General features: G+C 42.3%; 1 protein-coding gene across 2 annotated transcripts in view; it reads right to left on the minus strand.

Annotated features, from left to right (window-relative positions):
- The window catches only part of Trim33 (tripartite motif containing 33), an 80346-nt gene extending 66909 nt beyond the window's left edge, over positions 1-13437 (minus strand). For both annotated transcript variants that reach the window (XM_027393833.2, XM_027393832.2), the window contains exon 1: positions 12780-13437. In XM_027393833.2, the coding sequence (XP_027249634.1) occupies positions 12780-13308 (529 nt within the window). In that variant the 5' untranslated portion in view covers positions 13309-13437. The remainder of the gene's footprint in view (positions 1-12779) is intronic.
- Positions 13438-16444: the final 3007 nt, after the last annotated feature.

Here is a 16444-nt window from a genome sequence, read left to right on the forward strand (position 1 = left end):
AAACAAGAGGGAAAGAAGAAAGGGGAACAGACAAAATGTTACTAAACTACTAGTTCTCAGGAAACTGCAAATCAAAATACCTAGGATCAAGAGATGATTCGGCAGACAAAGAAATCTGTCAAGGCTAATGACCTGAGTTCGATACCCAGAACCTATGTGTGGGAAGGAGAGAACAGATTCCCACAAACTGCCTGCCATTTAACCACACACAAATACAACATTTTCAAATATTAATATCCTATACTACTACATACCCAACACAAAGATTTAGTGTCATTCCGAAGACACCTATATCATAATTTAAAGGGTTATGTGAATTCTGGGACGTAAACACCAATATATGGCATTCCAATGACTTTCCAAATATGACTACAAGTCTCAGATATTAATTTGAAAACATACCTGCACTTGTTTCTGTGAATAAAGATGTTTATTGTTAATAACATATTACAGTGCGGGGGAGAAGTCTCACTGGGTAAGGTGCTTATGACCAAACTGGAGAACCTAAATTCAATGTCCAGCACCTACATAAAAAGATGGCTGCGGGCTGGAGAGATGGCTCAGAGTTTAAGAGCACTGACTGTTCTTCCAGAGGTCCTGAGTTCAATTCTCAGCAACCACATGATGGCTCACAACCACCTAGGATGAGATCTGGTCCCTCTGCTGGCATGCAGGAGGAAGACTGTATACATAATAAATAAAATCTTAAAAAAGAAATCATTAAAAAAAAAAAAAGATGGCTGCACACTGTAATGCACAGTGGAATGGCAAAGATAGAAAAATCTCTGGGGTTTGCTGGACAGCCAGCCTAACTCAATCAGGTTCAATAAGAAACCCTTTCTCAAAAAATAAAGTCTAGAAATCAATTGAGGAAAAAGACCTGACGTCATACTGCAGACACACATAAGAATAAACGCACATACAAATAATATCAGTATATTACAATACAGCTACAAAAACCTCTAAAGGGAAAAATTTACTTAAAGTTCTTAACTTAAACTGCAAAGTTGGAAAATCAAACTAAGGGCTGGAGATGGCTAAGTGGGTAAGAGCTCTGGCTGTTGTTTCAGAGGGGAAATGGATTCAATCCCCACTCACAATTGTCTGCAACTTCAGTCCACGGGCTCCAACACCCACTTCTCAATCTCAGGCTGGATTTCTTCATTACTCCCTGTATCTTATAGGTTGATATCTCCAACATGGAAGAGCCATATTTAGGTATGATTTTTATCAATCTACCTCAGTGGCCTTGTTTGTTAAAGTGCGTGAACTTACAGTGAGAACTGGCATTTTTTTAAGGGGGAATGAATGAATGAATAAATATGGAGAGATGGTTCACTGACATACATGTAAGTCCTGAGTTTGATTATTAGCACTAGAAAAGTAACTTGCTGTACCTCTGAGAAGATCTTTATAAGCAATTAGGTAACATGAAAATGATTTACAGCCGGGCAGTGGTGGCGCACGCCTTTAATCCCTAGCACTTGGGAGGCAGAGGCAGACTGATCTCTGTGAGTTTGAGGCCAGCCTGTTCTATAGAGCGAGTGCCTGGAGAGGCTCCAAAGCTAGAGAGAAACCCTGTCTCAAAAAAAAAAAAATTACATTTCCTTATTTTGTTTTCAATGGGACTTGCAATTTATAACCCAAGCTAGCTTCAAATTCAAAATTGCAATTGCTAGGCAAGCAATACCATATCTGGCTTGGATTTCATGTTATTTTACAAAGTGGTCTAGATGAATTCAAGGGCAGTATTCAAATAATTCACTGGCTGTCCACAACTAATTTTTCCTGCCATTATCGATTCAGACAATCTAAGCATACAATATTAAATGAGGGACAAACAAGAGAAATGTTGAATATATGTAAGAACAGCCTGAGCTGATTGGACCAAAATCAATCATACATAATACACATATGAGAAAAAGAATCACTACAAGCCAACATCATGAGCAGAAGCAGCAAATTTCAGCTATAACTAACCTCTGTTTTTGAATATTTCAATGATTTATCTGATCTACTGTTAAAAAGTATCTTATACCATTTTTTAAATAATTTGATCATTAATCACTTCAGCAAGTTTCAATGGGCTCAAGGTTTATTACACACATCGCCTATAATATGCTTCACAATACATGAAAGTAATACTGAGTGGAAAACAGAAAACTTAATATCCTGAGAATCTGAAGATGCAGTGCTTTTGTTAGTTTTGATTCCTCAGACCTACAAGTACAAGCACAGTGAAATAATTCTAAGCACCCTACTTCATATCTACTGTAATTCATATAAAAATGGGTACATGTTTTCAATGACTAGTGTACAGGGTGAATTATTATATGAGACTTGTTTCTAAAAAATGTTGTGGTAGAGTTTGAATATTAGCACCTATTAATAAACCACAAAAGGGTAACAGGCCAAAGCACTCCAAAAATTTTATTCCAACAGTCATTTGTAATGCTTCAAGTAAAAATCTGCATAACATACCACACTGCAAACACACTACTTGAAACCTGACTCAACAGTTACTTAATATTTTGCACCTAATCCAAAATGGGGATGTGGTATCAGAGGGTACAATAAATGTTTTAGGCTTTAAAACAATATCAAGTATATGAAAGGAACTTATATAACAAAAGAAAACTAATTTCTATAAGCTTTATTGACAAAAATTTAAAAATAACTTAAATTATTTGTAATACTCTACTAATAAGAATGGATTACACACCTTTAATCTCAGCACTTGGGAGGCAGAGGCAGGTAGATCTTGGAGTTCGAGGCCAGCCTGGTCTATAAAGTGAGTTTCAGGATAGCCTGGGCTACACAGAGAAACCAAGTCAAAAAACCAAAACCAAACCAAAAAAAAAAAAAAAAAAAAGAGGAGGAGGAGGAAAAGATAAAACATTTCTGGAATAATTTGGAATATTTTGCTTAACTGAGAAAGATTTAATGTACCTCCCACGTGTAGAGGACTTTCCTTGCTTGGCTTAGAAATAAGACACTCAAGAACTTTACCTTGTTTATTATTTTGAGTCTATGTATTTTGGTATGGTAGCCAGGACCTAATGTAGACCTTAAGGTCATTTTCATTTTTTTATTTTTAAGAAATTAGGCTGTGACTCAGGCCAGGTCATGTAAAGCACACAACTATTTCCCTTATACTTTGGATCTTTGATTCTTGGGGAAAAGTTATTGTGCTGTGAGAATACTCTTACAGTACTCTGAAAGGGGCCCATATAGAAAAGTAGTAGTCTGCCATGAGTGAGCAACTTTGGAGGTAGTGCATCTTCTAGCCTAATCAATTTCAGGTAACTGTAGCCTAGTGATTCTGACTACAACTTCATTAGAAGCACTGAGCTAAAACTACCAAATTCTTGGGGTACTGTGGAGGTTTTTGAGACAAGGTCTCATATAGCTCACACTGTCCTTGAACTTGCTATGTACTTGGGAATGATGTTGAACACTTGATCTTGTCACTAACCAACAAAGCAATGATGATTACAGGCATCACACCATCCACAGTGGCTCTATTCTTTTTATTTCTTTTGTTTCCTTTTCATTCCCTGAAACCCTACCTGATCACAATTCTGCCCTCCTCTTCTTCCCTTATTGCCGCCGCCGCCGCTGCCGCCGCTGCCGCCACCACACCACCACCACCACCACCACCACCACCACCACCACCACCACCCACCCACACACACACACCCTGAGCACTCTATTCAAGCCTCATTTTCCTTCATCACTAAATGGCCACTCTGCTTTATGCAGGTGACTTGTTGCCTATTTGGTTGGTGTGGTGATCTGAATGAGAAATGTCCCCCTTAGGTTCTGGTATTGAACACTTGGTGTCCAGCTGGTGATGCTGTTTAGGAAGTCATTATCAATTGTGTTCTCTTGGTCATAGAGATCAGCCTTGAGAAACTGTGGACACAAACCATAAAAAGTTAAGAGACAAGGAACAAGGGGTCTATGTTAGAGGCTGGTTACCATGCCAAAATACATAGGCTCAGAATAATCTTCAGTTTACATATTTAACACACAGACACAAAAAACTGTACAGAATCAACTGAGAATTCCTGCAAAAACAAAGATAAGCAGTCTGAAGAAAAACAAAAAGCACACAATTCATAGAAGGAATATAAATCATATATATGCATTCAAAAAGAATTACTAGAGCTGTGGTATATAGCTAAGCATTTGTCTAACATACTAACATAACATTTAAAGGTCGTAGGGTGGATCCCAAATATGGGTTTTGGGGGTCGTTCTTTAGTACCATGTAGTACATGCTTTTTCACCACTAAGCCACATACAAAGGATGCATCTGTGTTCATTCATTCTTGCAGTCTTTCTCACTGTCCCTTGAGTCTAATGACTAGGACAGAAGGGCAGTTTGTGGCTCACAGAAGAGACAGAGGTTAGTTTATACATCACCCTGAGCCTAATCTCTGAACTTGGCACTAGGAAAAATACAGTGATGGAAAAGTTATAACCATAAAGAAAACAAGATCAGTAGGTCTATGGTGAACTATTTATAAAAAGGGTAACTCCAGCTAAGAAGCAATTACTTCGTTTTTGCATTCTATTAGGGACAGACTGATGGATATATCTAATTTTAAAACTATAGGTGAATATATCTGTCATCTCATATTCTTTCTCACTGTCCCAAGTGACTGTAAATTATCATTTTATTACTGTCCTTAAAAAAAAAAAAAAAAAGGTCTTATTTTGATCTCAGAACCTTTATATTCTAGTTCTTAAAAGACTCAGGGCACTTTTGCCTACATAATAGCTATTTATACATAGAATATTAAAAATTTTTAAATATTTACCAATTCATTAGGGAATGGGGAAATGGCTCAATGGATACAAAGTACTTGCTGAACAAGTATGAGGACTAGAGTTCAGATCCCCAGAACCCACATGTTAAAAAACCAGGGCAGTACAGGGCTGACAAGGGAGCTTATATCTTTAATCCAAGCACCAGGGAGGCAGGGGTGGAGGGCTGGAGGGCTGGAGGGGCAGAAGGGCAGAAGGGCAGAGGGGCAGAGAGGGGCAGAGAGAGGCAGAGAGAGGCAGAGAGAGGCAGAGACGGGAAGATCTCTAGAAGTTCATGGCACAAAGATCCAACCAGGTGGTGATGGCACATGCTTTTAATCCCAGCACTGAGGAGGCAGAGGCAGGAGGATCTCAGTGAGTTCAAGGCCAGCCTGGTCTACAGAGTGAGCTCCAGGATAGCCAAGACTACACAAAGAAAACCGGTCTCAAAAAAAAAAAAAAAAAAAAGAAAGAAAGAAAAGAAAAGACAAAAAAAAAGGAAAAGAAAAAAAGCACTATATGCCTGGCTACTGACACTCAACACTTGAGTGTCACATACAGGGGGACCACTAGCCAGACTGGCTGGTAGTGGCAAGTTCCAGGTTCAGCAAGAGACCCTGCCTCAGCAAAGTGGAGTATTCAAGGAAAATACCCAACATAAACTTTGGCTTCCATGTGCAGGCACCCACATATGAACATATACTTACACATACATGTACCCATACATAACTACACACACCACACACATAACAAAAATAATTCTATCAGAGATAGTTTTCTAAGATAGATGGATGGATGGATGTAAGCTAGAGCTATAACTCAGTGATAAAGCATGTGCCTAGCATGGGTTCAATCTCTACCACCAAAATAAATAAAGAAATACATATATACATATGTACAAAGTTAAGAGTGACACTTTGCTACATACTTCCAATCTTTTAATGTCTCCTAGTAGAAGTTGGCCTGATATAAACTTCCACATTAACCAGAGTTGTCTAGTCAAAGTTCCACTAGGTTGAAACCAGGCTGGCCCTGTACTTGTACACTTAGGCAATCTTCTTTTTTTCTTTGATGCACATAAAAACCTGACCTCATATAACTATATACTTAAGAAAAGGGAAGATTACATTTAGTAGTCTTTTCAAATAATTGTAGAAAAACTGACAGTTCTTTCACATAACAGAAAAACTTCAAAAGTACATTTAAGTGTCTGTAGTAATGTGGATCCCTAAACCTCAGATATACTTTTACTTCTCTCATATTTAAATCTATATACTTCTAGACTATTATGCTTTGACTTTCTTTCCTAAGCATATTACAGCATTACACATTGATCAATTGGATAATATTCATTCACTGAGTTGCATAGCTCTTCCAAATGCTGATATTTTATTATCCAATATAAATACATGCTCACACACACACACTACCAATCTCATCAGAAAAGGATTTAAATACTGAAAAACTGTCAGGCTCATAGCAACAGATACCCTTTTTCCAAAATCCCAATTTTAAAAGCTTAATTTTTATCCTTGGCAAACATATAATGCAACTTGTTTTCCTAGAAGTGACAGGCTCAATTCATTCATTCTTGAGATAATGGCTGCCAAACACCCATGCCTGAAAACATCATCTATCAGTCACTTTTAATTAAAAATTATTTTCCATTTAAAAAAAATGCAGCTAACTCAACTCAGAACTCTTAACAAAGTGGCAGTACAGATGCAGTGACTTAGACTGGGGAGGGGGTACAGCTCAGTAGTAAGGTATGAACCCACCATCTTATGTGATGGGACCATCAGTTTTACCCATTCTTGTTCTTTTACCATCACTGTTGTCAGCACACTAAAGCAAATAATGTAGCAGTGTAGTTGTTGAAAAAACAAAACAAAACAAAACAATGTTTTAACCCTGCAAACCATGAAAGGGTCTCAAAGTTAACAGCACTCACATTCTGTGGGCCACCCCTTAAGAACTGTTTAGCCAGACAAAGTGTTAACCTGGCCTAACATCCCAATTTCTCAAGAAACTGAACCTGGAGGATCTTGAGCCCAGAGCCCAGGAGTTCAAGGACAGTCTGGACAAAGCAACAAGACCCTATCTGGAAAAACAGGGTGAAAATACTAAGTTGGTAAAATTCTGCCTAACAAGCATGAAGCCCTAAATTCAATCATCAGTCCCATATAAACCATGAGAAGTAGCACACACCTGTAATCTCAGTATTCAGAAGTAGAGGCAGGAAGATCAGTTCAAAGTCATACTCAACTAAATACTGAGTTCAAGGCTCTGCTATACAAGACACTATCTCAAAAAAATTAAAATTAACAGTCAGGAGGTGATGATGCATGCCTTTAATCTCACTACTTGGAAGGCAGAGGCAGGCAGATCTCTGTGAATTTGAGGCCAGCCTGGTCTACAGACAGTTCTAGGACAGGCTCCAAAGGTATGGAGAAACTGTCTTGAAAAACCAAAATAAATAAAATAGATAAATAAATAAAAATTTAAAAAAATTAAAGTGGGTTTGAAGAGATGGTTCAGCTATGATGAGTATGTACTCTTCTTCCGGAGGATCAAAGTACAATTCCTAACACTCACATCAAGTGGCTCACAACTGACTAGAATTCCATCTCCAGGGAATCAGAGGCCTCATCGTTGTACTATCACAAGTTTATCTGGTGGCACACAACTTTAATCCCAGCACTTGAGAGGTAGAGGTGAGTTCCAGGCCAGTTTGGTCTACACATCAAGTACCAATACAGGTCTACACAAAGAAACCTGTCCTGGGGGGAAAATACATTATCTGAAACCTTATTCTGATGCATTAATAAAATTTGTATATCTACTGCTACATTTATAGATTTAAGTGTACACACTAGTGAAAGCTTTTCTGACACAACCTGACAAGGCACCAAACATTTTATTTTTAAACCACAAAAGTACTTTTAAAAGCTCACTATGAGCCGGGCGTTGGTAGCGCACGCTTTTAATCCCAGCACTCGGGAGGCAGAGGCAGGCGATCTCTGTGAGTTCGAGGCCAGCCTGGTCTCCAGACCAAGTGCCAGGACAGGCTCCAAAGCTACACAGAGAAACCCTGTCTCGAAAAAAAACCAAAAAAAAAAAAAAGTTCACTATGGAGATTCAACAAGTATGAACTAGTTCTAACAGTAAATTAACTTGTTCCTCAAAATACTTAAATCCAGAAGAGATGGCTCAGTGGTTAAGAGCACTTACTTCACTTGTAGAGGATCCAGGTTAAATTCTCAGCATGCACTTGGCAGCTCATAACTTCCTACTACTCCATTTCCAGGGGATTCAATGCCCTCTTCTGACCTCCATGGGCACTGCATGTACATGCTGTGCACACACACATCCAGATAAAACACTCAAAAAATGAATATTAAAATTTTAAAATCCAAGTTCTTCAGAGTATGACAGATATTACCTGCCCCAGAGTCACAGAAGGAGCATGCTAAAAGTGTGTGTACAAAGCTCAACCTGGTGGCACAAGCCTATAATCCTAGTCCTTGGGAGATCAGGTGCTAAGGATCATCTTCAGTTACACAGCCTGGGCTACATGAGATCCTTTTCAAAAACAATAAAACTGTAGACACAAGAGGTGGACGTATAATCAGTAGTAGAGAGCTTGCCTCGAATGAGAAAGGTCATGAATTCAACCACCCCCCTTGAAAATAAAGACGCACAGTTAAATTAAAAAATATTAAAAATAAACTGGGCGTTGGTGGCGCACACCTTTAATCCCAGCACTCGGGAGGCAGAGACAGGCGATCTCTGTGAGTTCAAGGCCAGCCTGGTCTCCAGAAGGAGTGCCAGGACAGGCTCCAAAGCTACACAGAGAAACCCTGTCTCGAAAAACCAAAAAAAAAGTTCAAAAGAAAAAAAAAGTTCAAAAAAAATAGTAAAGATAAATAAATAAAAAACAAACTAAGGAATGGAATTGAATGGAGAGATGGCTTAGCTATTAAGTGCACTGGTTCAATTTCCAGCACCCACATGGTAGCTCAGTCAGTTTAAGGGGATCTGATGCCCTCTTCTGGCCAAAGGCACTAGGCACACACATATACATGCAGGCAAAATAACCCACAAATAATTCTTATTTTAAAAGGTAGTTATGTGAAGTCAATCTCAAATCAGACAAATCTCTGAAACAAACCCAAAATCAACATTTAATAAGCTCTACAGATGATTCATATCTTAAAATCTTAAAAGGTGTGTGTGTGTATGTGTGTGTGTGTGTGTGTGTGTGTGTGTGTGTGTGTGTGTGTGCATGTGTACACGCTAGAGCCACAGGCAATGTTACAGGCAACTGTAAGCCCCCAATGAGTTCCCATGGTGCTGGGAGCCCAACTTTGGTCATCTATAACAGTAATCAGTGAAGTTGGGCAGTGGTGGCACACGCCTTTAGTCCCAGCACCTGGGAGGTAGAGGTAGGCGGATCTCTGTGAGTTCAAGACCAGCCTGGTCTACAAGAGCTAGTTCCAGGATAGGCTCCAAAGCCACAGAGAAACCCTGTCTTCAAAAACCCCCCCAAAACAAAAAAAAGCAATCGGTGCTCTTAACCAGAGTCATCTCTCCAGTTTCTCAACATGTGGGTCACACCCCTTTACCAAACCTCTATCTCCAGAAATATTTACATTACAGATTCATAACAGTATTGTATGAGGTGGCAACAAAAATAATTTTATGTATCAACACAATATGAGGAGCTGTACGTATTAAACGGTTGAAGCATTATGAAGATGATTTTTTGGTTTTTGTATTTTTTTTTTGGTTTTTCAAGACAGGGTTTCTCTGTGTAGCTTTAGAGCCTATCCTGGCACTCATCTGGACACCGGGCTGGCCTCAAACTCACAGAGATTCGCCTGCCTCTACCTCCTGAGTGCTGGGATTAAAAGTGTGGGCCACCAACGCCTGGCATTGGTTTTTGTAGTTTTGGGACAAGGTTTCTCTGTGTAGTCCTAGCAGTCAGGGAACTCACTCTGCAGACCAGGCTAGCTCAGACTCACTCAGAGATCCATCTGCCTCTGCCTCCCAAGTGCTGGGATTAAGTGTGTGTGCCACCACTGCCCGGCTTTTAGATGATTCTTATTTGCTCAAGAGCCATTTATTGAACACACATTCTGCAAACAGGAAACAGAGATGAGCAAGTAAAAAATTAGATCTAAACTATGCTATGAAATGCAAAGGGTACATATAAAAATTGTCAAATTACTATTGACAAAATATTTCCTAGACTGCCTAAAAACGGCTGATTCAATACTCACTTTGTTTTAGATACTCCTCAGAAAGCAAAATTACGTAGAAAACAGCATTATTTAGAAGTGACTGTGTTTATTCATTTCCACTTATTTTAGTTCAAAACAAAAGGCAGGAGAATTGAGGGAATTTACAGATTATTCTCTGTACACAAATTCTAGAGAGCCAACTTTGTAACTTCAGTCCCTCAGCTAATAAGTCGGATACATTTGGATCTTTGGTTCCCTCTAAATGTCTCCCCTAACACAGGCTTTCACAAGAACACTGACTCTCCTGTGTCTTGTTATACTCTTAAGGGCCATAAGCAGTTATCTTCTTTACACCTAGTATCACTTAGTATCTCCATCAACCAAAACTCAAATTTTAATTTACTTCTTTGTAGACAGGGTTTCATTGTAAACTCATTATGTAAACCAGGCTCACCTTGAATGCAACAGCAATCCTCATGCCTCAGCCTAAGTGATGGGATTACAGGTATATGCCACCACACCCAGCCAAGCAATGGTGGTGCATGTCTTTAATCCCAACACTCAGAAGGCAAAGGAAAGCCCCCTAAATCCAAGGCCATCATGGTCTACAGAACGAGTTCGAAATAATTCATTCTCTCCAATTTCTTAGTAGGAAATAGCCCTAGGGAAAACCCCAAATTCAGCATTTCTCACATATACCCACCCATATATTAAATGTGCCCTTGTGTAACATCTGGTATCAGTCTTTACTACCCATTCCAAAGAATTTCTTGTCTAGATCATTGTCAAGATTCTAGCTAGTCTCCCTGCCTGCAGTCTCCTGATCCCTCCAAGTGTCCTAAGTCATCTTTCTGGATCACAAATCTGAATGTTTTTTTCCTTTTGATATAAAAACTCTTCAGAAGTTAGACTAGCTCAGTTGACCAAGTACTTGCCTACCATGCATGAAACCCCAGATTCCATCACCAGCTGCTTCAGAATATTTGTTTAACTATGCAAAGATGTGTTGCTGTTTTGCCTTGCCTGTCTAAGACACCCGATTGGGTCTAATAAAAAGCTGAAGGGCCAATAGTGAGGAGATATTGGCAGGACTTCCTGGCAGGGAAAGTTAGGAGGAAGAGGAATTGAGGGAGGGGGGCAGAGAACCACAGGCAGACAGACAGACACAGAGGAAGCAGGCATGTAAGACATACAGAATGAAAGGTAAAAAGCCATGAGACAAAATGTAGATGACCAGAAACAGGTTAAATTAAGTTATATAGTGGGACAAGGCTAATCGAAAGGCTGAGCACTAGTAATTAATAAGTCTCTGTGTCTTTATTTGGGAGCTGGTTGGCACCCCAAAGAAAATTCCAACTATAACCAGCACTATATAAATCTAGGAGTAGTGGTTCATGGCTATACCCCGATGTCAGGAGGCAGAAGCAGTAAGATCAGAAGTTCAAGGTCATCCTCAACACTATACAGGGTTTGAAGTCAACCTAAAGGAGACCCTTCAGGAAGGTCCTCTAATCTACAGGATGAAACCCAATCAATCCTTTGTTATAATCCACAATTCCTTTAAGGCAGTTCCAAAATCAATTCAAAAAGCTTTGAAATTTTAAGCCTTTTAGCAAGCTTGTCATGAAACATAACTCATTTAATTGTAGGATGTACCTACTCCATTAATGTATTAATTTCCATACAGAAACATTGTTTCATACTAAGTGTGTTAACCTAAACCCAGCTAGAGTACTACACAAGAGATTTTTCTAGGAAAAAGGAAAATTCCAATACTGCATCTCAAATCCGTAACACATCTAAACCTAATGGTTTCAGACTATTGAGCCTGTTAGTACATCTAATTTCCACCAATCACCTTACATGTCCTTTAGTTAAAGGGTTGTAGAAAGTGCACTGTGCTGGGAATATCATCCAACCCAGCAAGGTGATCATTCATCAAGAAACATGCTCCAGGACTTGCTTTACCGGGAAGCTTCCCAGACCTTCGCTCCATTATGCCCAACCATGGTACCCACCTCTACTGCTGAGGTTACATAGATTTCCCCTATTAAGACTGAATGAAATCCTGGGTATTTTATTCAGTCCTACCACAGTGCCCTCAATACTTGGGCCTATTAATGCATAACAAATGAAATAGCATAAGCCCAACACCTCCTAACACTTCCTTTCCAAGTTCGTTTCTTCATCCTCAAATCCAAGGATTTCCCCTAACCATGCAGGCCCCTCACAACTATTATCACTTACCGAGCTCCTCATCCCAATGCCATCGAGGGGCCTTCTTTTAGCCCAAGGTCTCCAATGTCTTTTATTATCATTCAATCGGTAGTTCTTTCTCCTAACCGAGAACAGGCCAATTCCCCTCTCCAAAGCAATCCATCCCAACCCCTATCTGACCACTCACTTGTCGAACTCTTCCGGACCAGGCCCTTCTACCCAAAAACACTTCTTACGGCGGGTTTTGCAGACCCCTTTTCTGTCTCTGTTAGTTCACCCCCTGCAGAAGCGCCTCAAACCTCCCTCGCAGCATCCCCTCCCCCAGCCCCTCGCTGCCGGCACCCCTCCCTTCTGCCTCCCCGTATCTCCGGCGGTGCAGCTTCTCTGGTAACCGTCTCCGGGGCCGGGGCTTTCACCTCTGAAACCTCTCAGCACTGCACCGTCCGAGCAGCTCAGGACCCCCGCCCGTGTCCCCAGATCTTCACCAGGGTGCGGCCTGCTGCTCACCTTGCTGGACGTCGCCGTTGCTGCCCCCGGGGATGGGCACGCTGAGCTGGCGCTCGGGCTCCGGCAGGCAGCGCAAGCAGAAGGAGTGCAGGCAGGGGAGCAGCTTGGGCTCCGCCTCACGCCGGCTCTGCAAGCTCTGCTGACACACCGCGCAGGTGTCCAGGAGCGAGGCTGGTGGCCCGAGAGGCGGCCCCGACGAGGGACCCGGGGCCGGAGCCGACGCTGCAGCTGGGGCCGGCGTCGATGCCGCGCCCCCGGGAACCGTGGAGCCCACTGAGGCCGCGGGCACCGAAGCGGCCGGAGCTGAGGCTGAGGAGGCCGCGGCCACCCCCCCGTCGTCGGGCCCGGCCGCTGCACCGCCCTCCGCGCCAGCCCGGCCGCCTTCCTCCTCCTCCTCCTCTACCAGCACCGCGGCGAGAGGCGACTCCGCCTCCTGCGCCGCGGGCCCGGCGGCCCCAGCGGTTACCGGCGGGCTGCCGCTGCCCCCGCCGCCGCTCTCAGCCTCACCGCCGCCTTTGTTTTCCGCCATGTTTTCCTCTTTGAACCCGCCGGACCGCCCCGCGTCGCCCGCCGCTCGCGCCGCCGCCGCCGCCCCCAGCCTCAGCCGCAGCCACAGCGAGAGCGGCCGCCGAGAGCGAGCGAGGTAGCGAGCAGGCGAACACACGAGAGCGCGCGCGCACGCGGCGCCCCCGCCCTCGCGTCGGGAGGCGGGAGGGGGCGGGCGCGCGCACGCACGCACCGACGTTCTCCGGAGGGAGGCGGGAACTAGGGTCGTGCGCGCACGCGGGACAGTCCGCGAAGCACTCCCGCGGTGTATGGCTACGGAGCCGGCGTGCTGGAGCTCGGAAGGAGCTTTTAAAGCCCTAAGTTGGTGGAGCTGGGTCCCTATGGCGTGGAATTGGCTGCTAACGCCGAAGGGGCGGTGGTGCGGGGAGAAGGGAGGGAAAGCGTGCAAGGATAGGAAGCCTGCCCGCGGTCGTCCCCAAGCGAGCGAGCGAGCGTCTCCGCGGCGACGCCGTCCCCAGGACGGGCGCGCCTCCGCGGAAGCTTCACCTGTCGCGCGCTGGGACGCGGCGGCCTTCCAGCTAGGAGGTGCGGACCACCTGGGTCTCCGCTGGGTGTTGAGGGACCGCGTTCTCCAGAGGGCTGTGTCTCCACAGAGCAGCCGAGCGGAACCCCCACTCCCCCATCCCCCCACACACCCCAAAGGTCTCCAGAAATAGGCTTCCCCCGGTGAGAAAGAAGTCTCCTAATAGCTATTTTTAGCTCCTTAAGGTGATTCTCCAACGTTGCTACATACCTGGAAGCCAATCAAATGCTTTTTCTAAACAGAGATGCCAGGGCCACACCCCAGAACAGAATCAGGAAGTTGAAGAGCACATGAATATGTTGAAAAGTCCCTGTGGCCGATGTGCCAGTTTAGGAGACCACGTTTCTAACCAATATTATAGCCTGAGAGTCTCGGTGTCTCCGGGTGAGGCAGCTGACTGTCCTCACCGTCTCAGTCATACAAGCTTTCTGAAAGGGTTTTGTTTTGTTTGAAATCGAGCCTCTCCACCTCAAGCTGGGATCAGACCACTTTCCCAGTGCTGCCAGTGCAGGTGTAATACGATATTGGCCACCTGTAATCACCTGCAGACAGAGTTCAAGGCCAGCTTAGGCTCCATAGGGAAACCTTGTCTCCAAAAAGAAATGGGGGAGGGGGAACGCATGTAAGTTCAACAGCTGTTTTAATGTTAGGCTCAGAAATCCATCCTGAACAATAGGTACTATTGCAGGAATTGTATTTGTCTGAGTCCTTAAATTTACAGAAAAACATCTTTAATTAATCCCTTGAAAAAATCTCTGCTGACCTCTTACGTGTTAGATACGCGGAGGTTTCTGCATAGACTAGAACAAAGCTCTCTGCCTTCAAGAAGTTGACAAATTTCAAGGATTAACAGATAGTATGTCAGAGAGTGATAAATGCTGTGGAGCAAAAATAAGGAAAGTGTAAAGGATTAGTGTTGATTGAGTAAGGGCTCTGTTGATAAGGTGAAGAAGCCTGACTTGCTTCTTCCAGATAGAGAACAGGTAGCAAATACAAAGGGCCTGAGGCAAATAGAGATCTGGTTTAGTAGAATAACAACCTGGAGTCAGTGTGACTAGAATGACTTAAACAAGGTACTGAGAGGAACTTTAGATAAAAACTATTGTGGTGATTTGAATAAGAATAGCTAGCCCCCATAGGTTCATTTATTTGAATGGTTGGTCCTCAGGGAGCGGAACTGCTTAAAAGGATTAAGAGGTGTGGCCTTGTTGGAGGAAGTATGTCACTTAGGTTTGCAAAGAATGCTTGCAGAGTTTTGTCACTAAACTAGCTAGTATCAAGAGTGAGAACAGATGTAAGTTCTGCATCTAATTATTATCTGTAAGTTTTTCTGTATTTCCAAGATTATTGAGAAGCACATTGGTTATTCCAATAAATACAACAGAATTTAAGTAGAAACTTTAAATTTACGAAGTACTTTCAAATATATTATCTCTAATTCTTGCAATTAGTAAGATGTGTTCTAATTTAGACAATAAGTAGATTTCATTATATGAATTTATTGTAATTCATTGGCTATCTTTCTAAGCAATAACATGGTTTCTAAATTTTGTTTTTTGAGACAGGGTTTCTCTGTAGCTTTGGAGCATGTCCTGGCACTCTGTAGACCAGGCTAGGCTCAAAATCACAGAGATTCACCTGCCTCTGCCTCCAGAGTGCTAGGATTAAAGTCGTGCCCCACAGCACCTGGCTCTAAATTTCTATTAAAAAAAAAATTACTGTGCAGCCAGTAGGTGGTGGAGCATGCCTTTAATCCCAGCACTCCAGAGAGGCAGGTGGATGTCTCTCAGTTGAAGACCAGTCTGACCTACTGAGGGAGTTCCAGGACAGCCAGGGAGGACTGCACAGAAAAACCCTATCTCAAAGGAAGGAAGGAAGGAAGGAGGGAGGGAGGGAGGGAGGGAGGGAGGGAGGGAAGGAAGGAAGGAAATACTGTTATAAGCACTGTGTTCATACATATATGTCTCTAATTATTTCTTCTGAATAATCTTAAAAATGAAATTGCTGATTTAAATATGGCCATTTTAAAGGTTTTTAATAATAAAATCCAAATCCCTTAGGCTATTAAATAACCATTAGGCTAGGCAAGAATTCTCTGAACAGAATAATAGCACAGGACTAGCTCCAAATTTCAACAGATGGCAACTACATGTAATTAAAAGTTTCTACATAGCAAAGGAAAATATCAGTAGAGTACAAAGACAGTCCACAGAATGGGAGAAAATCTTTACCAATTATACCTCAGACAAGGGACTAATATCCAGAATTTGCCAAAAACTAGAAAAGAACTCACCTAAAATGGCCCAGCCATCAAAGGGGCTAAAGGATATTTAAAAAAAAAAAAAAAAAAAAGAATGAAAATGCAAGTTAATGGCTAATAACTATTTTTTAAAATGTTCAACTTCCATAGTCATCAGAGAAATGAAAATAAAAACTACTTTCAGATACCACTTCACCCCAGTCAAAAATGGCTATCATCAAGAAACCTCAACACAAATGTTGGAAAGGATGTGGAGAAAGAGGAACCCTTATTTAAAAAAAAATAGTTTTGATGCATTTTTTTCATGAACATGAA

Source organism: Cricetulus griseus (assembly GCF_003668045.3).
Source record: "Cricetulus griseus strain 17A/GY chromosome 1 unlocalized genomic scaffold, alternate assembly CriGri-PICRH-1.0 chr1_0, whole genome shotgun sequence".
NCBI lineage: Eukaryota > Metazoa > Chordata > Mammalia > Rodentia > Cricetidae > Cricetulus > Cricetulus griseus.